Source organism: Eptesicus fuscus, chromosome 5, assembly GCF_027574615.1.
Source record: "Eptesicus fuscus isolate TK198812 chromosome 5, DD_ASM_mEF_20220401, whole genome shotgun sequence".
Taxonomy (NCBI): Eukaryota; Metazoa; Chordata; class Mammalia; order Chiroptera; family Vespertilionidae; genus Eptesicus; species Eptesicus fuscus.
In genome coordinates, this window is record NC_072477.1 from 66,390,616 (window position 1) to 66,401,818 (window position 11,203).

General features: G+C 43.0%; 1 protein-coding gene across 2 annotated transcripts in view; it reads right to left on the reverse strand.

Moving 5' to 3' along the window:
* Positions 1–8,880, reverse strand: part of RAD51 (RAD51 recombinase) — a 32,791-nt gene extending 23,911 nt beyond the window's left edge. Inside the window, exons 1-3 of one of the 2 annotated variants that reach the window (XM_008143005.3) lie at positions 8,702–8,880; positions 5,102–5,204; positions 2,638–2,775 (exon numbers count right to left, since the gene is read on the reverse strand). In XM_008143005.3, coding sequence (XP_008141227.1) covers positions 2,638–2,775; positions 5,102–5,188 — 225 coding nt within the window. In that variant the 5' untranslated portion in view covers positions 5,189–5,204; positions 8,702–8,880. The remainder of the gene's footprint in view (positions 1–2,637; positions 2,776–5,101; positions 5,205–8,701) is intronic. The other variant, XM_054716345.1, reaches the window with a different exon arrangement.
* Positions 8,881–11,203: the final 2,323 nt, after the last annotated feature.

Genomic DNA, 11,203 nt, shown 5'->3' on the forward strand with positions numbered 1-11,203 from the left:
GGGTGGCTGTGGGTGCCGGGTAATGATGTCATGTAGCAATGCCTGGCTTCCTCTCCCTAGCGACTAGCCTCCTTGGAGTTTCTGCACCCCAGGGTCATGACTTGCTTTGTACCTGGGACTGCAGGGCGGGCAGCTTGTCTCTCTCCTGGGCTGTAGGCACAGCTGCTGGCACCCGGGACCATGGGGCGGGCAGGTTGTCCTTCTCCCAGGCTGCAGCACCAGCTGCTGGTGCCTGGACCGTGGGGCGTACGGCTTGTTCCTCTCCCCAGCCACAGCCTGGCTGGTCCCCATTCCTCTCCTACGAGCTCATTTGTGCCTGGCTGGTCCCCATTCCTCTCTCCCCAGTGTTGAGTGTCTGAGCCGTTAAGGTGTGAGGGTGTGACAACCATTTGCATATCAGGTCTTTATTATATAGGATGGCACACCAATAAATTTAATAATAATAAAAATGAATAAATAATTCTGGATAGTTTCCTTTCTCCATTGTGACAATGGATATTCTTGCTGAAAAATCTCAATTTCAAAGATTTTGGGGGGAATGGAAGGGAATAGCCACAGTACTGAAAAAAAATCTTCTTTAGCCTTTTTAAAGTAAATAGTATAATCTTTAGTCACCAGAAATTCAGAATATAAAATGTCTGAGATCAAAAGGACAGAAATATAAAAAGACGTATCTATTATCATGTTGCACATTTCATTTCACTTATTACGGGTTTATGTTTACACCAAAACATTGATTTGATTTCTAAAAGTACCGTCTGACAAGGCATAAATAAAGATCCTGCCAGGATTTGTCCAGTCACAAACACTGATGTTCAAAAAGAAACAATAGGGACACCTACTGGCTCATTCAATATCACAGTCTTTCAATAAGGTATTAGGGACTCAGAACTCTTCTTTCCAATTGAGTCTCCACTTCAAACATTTATTTATTTGAATAATCCAATAAATGACAGCATCTTTCCTCTCAAATTAAGAATTCCTTATGATTTTTGAACCCTGACTAAATTACTATTACAGAGTAGTACTAAATAAATGGAGTAACAGCCTTGCCAATGCTTAAAAATTCAAAGCTCTTAGTATAATAACCAATAAAACAATTACTGTGTTGTATATATATTTTATGTGTAAGATATTAAATAAGTATACATAAATCTCAGATACTGTCCATTTGAGTAAGTCACATAGCAGAACTACATGTATTGAAACTACCCAATAACAAAAGATACATTCTTTTGGAAGATTCTCTAGTTTTTCAAGATTATTTTTCAGGGAAAACTTGTGTAAAACTATGTTTTATGTGGATTACCAGAAGCAAAACAGGTAATGCTGACTCTACCTATCTTTTCATTGCTGTTATGAAGATCAAGGGATAATATATATGAAAGAGATGAGATTTCAAAGTTAAAGTGCTTTATAAGGGATTAAGTTATTACCTCATTGCAATTAAGCCAATAAAATCACTTTTATGTCATTTATTAAGACATAAAAAAAACTAAGCGCATGATTTGAAATCACACCCTCTTGTCATTATTAAAGAATCTTTCTATGATTAGCTAACAGATTATATACACTGAGAGCATAATATGACTTTAATATTCAAGCAATTCAAACAGCTTCTCTATTTGAAAGTAAAACATGTTTATTATAGAAAACACTAGAGGCCCAGTGCATGATTGAATCATGCACGTGTAGGGTCCCCTACACCCTTTCGCTTTTGATCACGGGGGAGCTGGGTGCCTGTCCGCTGGTGCACCAGGCCTTTCAGAAGCCTCCGGCACGGTGGAGGCTTCTGAAAGGCCTGGTGCCAGAGCAGACAGGCACCCAGCTCCCACACTTTTGATGGTCTGCGGCGGGACGTGAGCTCGCTGCCCCAGAGGCCCCTTCTGTTCCGTAGCACAGCCATGGCGCAGACGCTGAGCTCGCACAGCCGCTGGCGACTCGAGCTCAGCGTCCCGCTGACCCAATCAGCTACCCCGGCCACCCCGAGTCCCGCCCACTGCGCCTCCCGCTGGCCCAATCATGGGCATAGCGGAGTGATGGTAATTTACATATTACCATTTTATTAGGTAGGATGTTGTCTGTGTCTATAAGTTTCAGAAAATTGAGGCAAAGATAAAAATTGCTTACGTTCTTACCATCAGAAGTTAACATTAATGTTTTAGTGTATTTATCCCTAGTGTATGTGCTATACATTTATAAATACACATTTTAAAAACGAAAAATCAAGCATGTATATATGCATGCACACATACATCCACACACACGTTTTGTTAACATTTCTTGTATCAGGAACATTATCCTGTCAATGAATATTCTTTGAAACTGTTTTAAATGGCTGCATTCTAAAGAATATTTCTAAGGCATGAGATCAAATATCTAGAAAGATAAGGTAAATACCACTCACTCACTGTTAGTAGTCAACTTGGCAGTATTTATGTCATTACCCATGATACTGCAATTCCTTAGAGAAAATCCCAATTTATGCAAGAAGGCACCTACAGAGATAACTGGTAATGCAGTCACCCCTGGAAAGGGGAACAAGATGACACACCAAGGGATGGAAGTAGGAAGATCACCACCTTTCACTGTATTCCTCCCTTTAATGCCTCCCTAGGGCACGGAAGCAGTACTTACCAGAATTTTATCAGCTTTGGCTTCACTAATCCCCTTAATATTTATTAGCTCCTTTTTTGGTGCATAGGCAACAGCCTCCACAGTATGGAATCCAGCTTCTTCCAATTTCTTCACATCATTGGCATTTATGCCACATTGCTGCGAGTGAAGAAAACCAGGGATTAATTTAAACTTCAGTTTTCTCATCTGTCTAATCTGGATAATTTGTCCTACCTACTCACAGAGTTGTTTAGAATACAAAAGCTTTAAAAAGTGTGCCCTAAATATAAGGTATTTAATTACCAAAACCAGGAGTTTTAAACTAGAACTATCCCACATACATTAAGTGGATTAAACTAGTAACTTCCAACTACTGGAAATAAACCTGTAACTCTCAACCTTTTATAACTGGGACTTTAAATGAACTTTGAGACCCTGGGTCCTAAAAGGCCACTTTAAGCCAGTATTTCCCAATGTTTTTTACATCAAGCACACATAAAAAATGATATTTTTTACACTAAACTGGGGTTAGTAGATGAGGCTGCCCCAGAGCTGAGGGGAGCACTATCTTAGCATCTCAATAATCTTTTCGTAGTAAAAACAAATTTTTTTGTGTGTAATACAATGACTAGAAAGCTCTGCTCTAACCATTGACACTGAGAAAAGGGAAAATTGCTTTTGGTCACAGACTTGTATATCACTTCTTTCTCCCTATATACAAAGACAGCTTTGATTTTATTAGCCACCGAAAGCATGACTTCTGGGAGAGTATGAGTTAGTGGAGGTATGTGACTGTATCAGGGAAGATCCGGGAGATGAGAGAATGATACTTGCCCATAGAAACCATGTCTGCTACTAGTATTTAGGCAATAAACAATGCACATGTGTGCATGTACCATCACAAACCTATTTGTAACTTCTGGAGTCTTGAAGCTTAGCCGGGGATGGAAAGAACATGCACAAAGAGACAGAAAAATGAAGGCTTTCTCTAATTTTCCTTCTACTTCAGCCTATGTACCTGCATTCACACTGGGGCCTTTGTACAATGAACAGAAACAGTGCAAGGCCCTGGCTCTGGTGCTTAATGTTCTTGTGCAGATTCCTGAATTAGAGCTGGGCTCTTATACCTTAACTAGAGGCCCGGTGCACAAATTCGTGCACCAGTGGGGCCCCTCGATCTGGCCTGTGGGATCGTGCTGAAACTGGCTCTCCGACATCCCCCGAGAGGCACCGGATTGCAAGAGTGCGCAGGCCAGGCCGAGGGACCCCACCAGTGCACAATCAGGGCTGGGGAGGAACGCAGGAAGTGGCCAGCCGGGAGGGACTACGGAGGGCTCCAGGGTGTGTCCAGCCCATCTTGCTCAGTACCGATTGGCCGGACCCCAGCAGCAAGCTAACCTACCAGAGCGTCTGCCCCTGGTGGTCAGTGCACGTCATAGCAACTGGTCAACCGGACAACTGTGTGCTCCCTGGTGGTCAGTGCACATCATAGCCAGACGTTGAGCAGCCTTAGCATATCATTAGCATATTACCCTTTGATTGGTTGACCGGCCGACCAGACTTAGCAATATTAGGCTTTTATTATATAGGATAACTACAAGGCCTTCTCCTTGACCATGACAGCTGTCTTGCTAGTAACTTCAGCACATATCTGGGTCTTTCCTCTCTGCACCACCAGTCAGGCCACTGTAATTCCCTGGACAGTTGTTTAATACAACTATTGTTTAATACTTAGTTCAAACAGCAGACTCTACCATGGGACACTAGGGCTTCTTCATTTCTGACAATCCAGCTCTGGGAAAGAAAAATGACAAAGTAGGAGGAGAATTCTTGACAAAAGAGATCTGCTCTGACATGTTTTGCAACTATCTTAAGCCTTTCCACAGGATCCTTGACAACCCTTCTGAAAACTAATTTGGGTCTTGATCATAGGTAGTGAAGCAATCTATGTATATAAAAGCCCAAGTGATTGTTATGACCGAACGACCGGAATGACTGGTCACTACGATGCACACTGACCACCAGGGGGCAGACGCTCAACGCAGGAGCTGCCCCCTGGTAGTCAGTGCACTCCCACAGCCAACCTCCACCAGCCAGCCAACCTCCTGAGGTACCTCCCCCTGGCTGGCAGGCCCTGGCTGGGACAGGGAACCGGGCAGCGGGGTGTGTGGCAGCAGATGCGACCCCTTTCCCAGGGGGGCCAAGGACTGGCTCCCTCCTCAGTACTGGTGGCCAACCTCCTGTGCCCCGTCTCTCCCCCGCTGCCAGCAGGCCCCAATCGGCCTGCTGCCCGCCCGCCGCACAGCAGCAAGGGAAGGCGGGGGGGGGGGGAGGGGGAACCGTATGGTGGCCTAGGGACCCCACCCATGCACAAATTTCGTGCACTGGGCCTCTAATGGTTTATATAAAGGCTGTGATTTTTCCCAATAGGTAGAAGAATCTAGACCAGCTTTAAAATTCCCAAATTAGCAACTAAGCACATTACCTCTAATCGTGAAACAGGTTGCGGGCCAAAGCTCTCTTCTTCCACTGAAGTATCTGCATTTGCTTCAAGCTGCATCTGCATAGCCATTACTCAGTGTTCAATACTGAAAAATACAGATGGCCATCAAGAACACTAGAAAAAGTACAGACCTGCAAACTTACGTTTGCAATAAATCTCTTAAGAATTATCTCGTAGGCGTTTGGTGTAATCACTGACGTACCTATATCAAGAAAAAGAACAAATCTCTCACCAGCTTTCCCTTCCACCTAGCTAGTTGTATCAGGAAAACTTTAGGAAGAGCCAGGACTAGTCTGTTTCTTAAAAATGCAAAGCTTAACTAGATCAACTACGTCCCTATTCCCCTCCTTCAAATTCCCTGAGGGTAGGGCCAAGCCTTTTTTGTTTGTATATACCCCATGATACATTATAAATGTTAGGTGTTTGGTAAATATTTGGTAAATGTATGCAGACTTTCCAAGACTCTACTTCAAGCATGTCAAACTCACGGCCCACAACGAATATTTTTGTGGCCCAGCCAATATAACGGTATGTAAGAAACATTTTAATAAAAATTTTGTAACTTAATTTTTACAATACCCTGTTATGCATAATTATTAATAACGAACTACAACGTTCGCTAATGACTGATTACTATAATCGTGTTGCATCCATTTCCCTTACACGCCTTACTCATAGGTGCACCATTTCTCTCCACTAATACTAGCAGCCAATAACCACGTCATTAGTCTTGGACTGACTTGTTTGGTGTGCGCAACAAGAAATATTTTGCTTTTGTTATGCTTATTAATTTGTGCAGTTATTCAGTGTCTGGTAAGTTAATGTTCAAGAAAAAATATTAATTTTAATTAAAATGTTCTATTATTTTATGTTAATGATTACTCATTTATGTCAGCCCTTTGTATTCAGCATGTCTCTATCAAAATAAACCTACGTTTCTATGAAAATTGAAGCTTTTGTTTTTTTGCGGCCCACATGAACTTAAACCTTGTTCATTTGGCCCGTGTTAGCCTTTGAGTTTAACATGCTTGCTGTACTTAAAATGGAAAAAAAAAAAAAAAAAAAGATTAAAAAAAAAAAAAAAGAAAGGTTAAATTGCTTCTGTTCCATTGTTCCCTTCCAGCAAGGAGGTGGAGGTGGTGGGATAGGAGTGAAATAAATGTACAGAATGACTGCCCATAGTTTCCATTCCCGATAAACAGTGGACTGATATGAGAAAAGTACTTCCCATCTTAGGCAAGGATCATAGCTTGTAGTTACACATTATGCTTCTAACAGGAGTGTATGAAATTTAAATTCAACATTTTAATCAATTCCATACTTCAAGGAATGTGCAATGAATAAATAATATGCAAGTACCCTGCTCAGTCTGAAATCTTCCATTTAAGTGAAAGGGCTATACCTAAAGTGTGATTATTATGATAAAGATTGCTCAGGTTGAAAAGAAGAACTGAGAACAAAAAGTTTTTTTAATTATCTTCAAGAGATTTTATTAGTAAAAGTGAACAAGTCTTCATGACCATAAGAATAAATGGCCTTAAATCAAACCAAAACAATCAGGACAATTTAACAATCAGGATAAATCTAATTCAAAAGATAACAAATATGAAATTTGCATTCTTAGGGACTTGACAGATGACCATTTGTTCTTGATTGGATCAAGTACAGGCCTCTTACGTGGCAGTTTTAGCATAATTCAAATATCAAAATCACCTGAATGAAATTTAAATCTCTTCCTTAATAATTTATGAAAAAGATGGCACTGCAAGTAATGAGGAAAGGATGGTCTTTTCAATAAATAGTGCTGAGTTAACTGGATAGCCTTATAGAGTAAGAAAAGCAACAGGAAAAAATCTGTTTCCAATTTAGAGATTATAGATCTAAATGTAAGAGGTAAAACAAAGCTTTTAGAGTATCGGTGAAAATCTTCATGACTTTGGGATAGAAAAGACTTCTTGAATGGTATACATAAAGCAATAAGCTAAAAGGAAAATGTTGAAAAACTGGACTATATTCAAACTTAAAACCCATTAAAAGAGACCATTAAGAGAATGAAAAGCAAAACTACAGCGAAGGGAAGAAATATTTACCACATGTACAACTAAGGGTTGATAACTAAATTATATAGTAAAGAACTCCTCCAAATCAGCACGAAAGGCAATTCAAAAGAAAAATAGGCAAGAAATTTGAACAAGCACTTCACACTAAAAGATATCAAAATGGCCAATAAATATATAAACATATGTTCAACCTTATTAATAGTCAGGATAGTTAAAATGAGATATTACTATATACCCACCAGAAGAGCTAAAATTAAAAATATTGACAATGTCGTGTTGGCAAGCATGTGGAACAACTAAACACTCATACACTGCTGTACTGGTTCTAGTATAAAATGGTACAACTTTGGAAAACCCATTAAATGTGAATGCTGAAATAGACAAACGCTATGACCCAGGAATTTCACTACTTTATATTATTAACCTACTGAAAAGCATACACGTGTACACCAAGAGGTATACAGGAATGCTCTCAGCAGCCTTTCTCATACAAGTTAAAAAACAGAAACAATCCAAATGTCCACCATGAGTACAGTAAGGAATATCATATAGCAACAATAAAGAACTGCTGCTATATGCAAAGACATGCATGAACCTAAAGAGAATACTGAGCAAAGTCAGACATAAAAATATGTAGTATTACTCAAAGAAGCATTTGAGATCTTGCTTCCCAGCATATGTCGTCAGTTTGGCACAAATAAACTCATAAATTAATACACACACACACACATTTGCTTATATAAAATTCAGAAACAGGCAAAATTAGTCTGTGTCTTAGAAATTAATAGTGGTTGCCTTTGGAGAGAAGAGGGGAGAGTATTAGACGAGGGGGCACAGGGAGGCTTCCGAGGTGCGGACAGCATTCTATTTTTTGACCTGAGTGGTGATTATAGTGATTATACAGGTACAGAGGGAGGAAGGGAGGCAGGGAGGGAGGGAGGGAGGGAAATATTGATTTGTTGTTCCACTTGCTTCTCGTCTGCGCCCAGACCAGGATCAAGCCCATGACCTGTATCTGGACGACGCTCTAACCAACAGGACGATCCGGCCAGGGCTACTCTTCACTTCAGAAGTTTAAAAAACAACAACAGCTCACTACAGGTCATTCCCTAGGCATCACGCGAACGGTCTTCCGATTAGAAATGAAAGTATCTTTTTGGCAACTGGAGTAAGCAAAACACGGTGTAATGGAGAGAGGACTGCCCGGAAACCCGGAAACCCTGGCTCTAACACGAAACAGCTGTGATTTTAAGCCCGTGGCTCTCGGCTTCCTCGCCCACGCCCACAAAGCGGGTGCTGGAAATGGAGGCCTCAAAAAGGCTCCTCCCAGCTCCACAGCCCGCTCCGCTCCAGTTTACGCCACAACGAGCTCCGAGAGTCTGTTGGGCCCGGGCATGTCCCCGCCTCGCTTCCGGCGGAGAGCCCCAGCAGCCGGTGGGGAGCCGGGCCCGGGTCCCAGCCTGGCTATCGCGGGGAGGAACCTGGCGGTGGAAGGGCGCCTGTCCACACCTGACACCCTCACCTGGGCTGCAGCGCTCCGACCTCCGTCCGCCGGCCCGGCTCGCGCCGCCCCTGGACGGACTCCAGACGCCCTCGCTGGCGCCTCACTTCTCTCCTCCTCTGCTCCGACCTTCTGCACACAACTCAAACGAGTTTCAGCTCTCAACTACGCGCCTCGGGGGACGCCTCTGCTCCCCTCAGGCCTCAGAACCCAGTCACGGTGCGCGCCCGGCCCAGGCAGTTTCGTAAATCCCGCCAAACCCTCCGGACAGGGTCACGCCCGCGTCAACGTAACGTCTCCCCGCCCTCCTCGGGTCCGCCTTCTAGCCGGTCCCGCCACTGCTCGCGAGCACGTGATAAGGCCAAGGAACTTGACCTTGCATGATACTTTGTATTGCCCTCTTCCTTTTATCCCGTAAAACTAACTCAAAATTTGGGAGTTGCCGCCTTCTCGTTATCAGATTGAGGACTACAACGCTCAAGAGGAATGGGGTCAGCTAGAGACTACATCTCCCAGTATGCACCGCCCGCGGACTGGGCGGAAGCGTGTCCTCAGCCTCTCCCGGAAATAACCTGGCCCCTGAGAGCTACCCATGATTAACTCCTAAGTTTCTGGACGTGAGCTGTTGGTGCTTTAGGTAATAGCCCTGGGCCTCTCTGACTCAAATTCCGGGAGCCAGGCGTTTTCCAGGTCTCTGGAGGTGGTGGAGCTGAGGAAGGCAGAGTAGGTGGAGAAACCTGGAAATCGAGCGCGGGGAGGGGATAAAAAAAAAGGTAACTGCTGAAGATTTGCAGGACTGCAGAGGAAGGAAGGAAGGGAGGCATTGATTTTGAAGGTAAACCTTATGGTTTACTGGAAAGTTTAATCTGTTATTACTATTTTAAAGTGTGAATAGGGGTTCCCCGGCAAAGAAGAAACGCTGGAAGACAAGCAAATAAGAGCATTATGGACGTAGAAATTTCACATGGTCAAGGAACAGTATTGTCTGATGAAGGAAACATGTAAGAGGTTCTGAGACTGGAGAGTTACATTTTATTTAGTTCAGGCTATGAAGAGGCTTAAGACCATGTATGGTCTTCAGTCTTTATCTAGATAATGAGGAAATCACTGAAAGTATTTTAAGCAGACGAGTCTTATGGTTAGATCTGTTTCCCCACCACCACTACATTTATGAAGTGGTTTAAAGTTCATAAAGTTTTCACTTAATCCTCACACCATTATCTTGTGGCATTGCAGGATACATTTCAGGAGAGAGAGTCAAGAGAGCAAAAGCTGTTAGGGAATTCTTGGAGTATTTCAGGCAAGAGATGAAGGCTTGCGTTAGAGCAATGACAACAGATTCAGGAAGCATTCTGAAGTACAACCAACCTAACTTAGTAATTATAGATAGTACCTGGGGATAATAATGAACTGCCTTCCATACCAAAGACACCCATATTTACCTCCCATTCTTCACATATATTCCTCCTTAGAGCATCTACAAATCCATAGCTCCCCCTCCCCTACCCCTGGCTGAGTGAAGTCACATTTCTTTGACCTTTACTTAAATTTCTGTGGCTTTGTGGATGTTAAATGAGAGAAACCTCATCTGCAGAAAGATTAAGAAATTGAGAGATTGCCCTGGCCTGGTAGCATCACCTAATACCTCAAGGTTAAGAGTTCCATTCAAGGTCAGGACACATACAAGAGTCAACCAATGAATGCATGAATGAGTGGAGTAACAAATAGATGTTTCTCTCTCTCTAAAACAATCACTTAAAAAAGGAAACTGAGCCCTAACCGGTTTGGCTCAGTGGATAGAGCGTCGGCCTGCAGACTGAAGGGTCCCGGTTCAATTCCGGTCAAGGGCATGTACCTTGGTTGCGGGCACATACCCATTGGGGAGTGTGCAGGAGGCAGCTGATTGATGTTTCTCTCAAATCGATGTTTCTAACTTTATCCCTCTCCCTTCCTCTGTAAAAAAATCAATAAAATATATATTTTTTAAAAAAAGGAAACTGAGAGACTAAGCAAGTGGGAAAGAGTCTGAGACAGAAACAGTTTTGAATTCTAACTGCTTTCTAGATCTCTCTTCCAATTTATTATGAACCCAATAGCACTAACTGCTCTTCAGGTCAATAAGGCCCTACACTCCAATAAATCTCCCTTTTCTTCCCTGCTTAAACCAATTTGAGTAGTTTTCTGTTCCCTTCCTCCAAGACAACCCACTAAGAACTTGAGAATAAGACAAACTAGATTTCTAACTAGTGATTAAATTAGTAATTCATGAGCATCTATACTAATAATAGAGGAATATGCAAACTTTCTGGGACACCATCACAGTAACAGTAACAACCAAACACCAGGCTGCGTGGGGCAACCAGGCCGGCAGGGGGGTTAGTGAGGGGCAACCAAACGACTGAACAGCAGGCTGTGTGGGGCAACCAGGCTGACAGGGAGGCAGTGAGGGGCAATCAGGCCGGCAGGGGGCGGGGGCAGTTGGGAGCAACCAGGCTGGCAGAGGGGGCAGTTAGGGGCAACTAG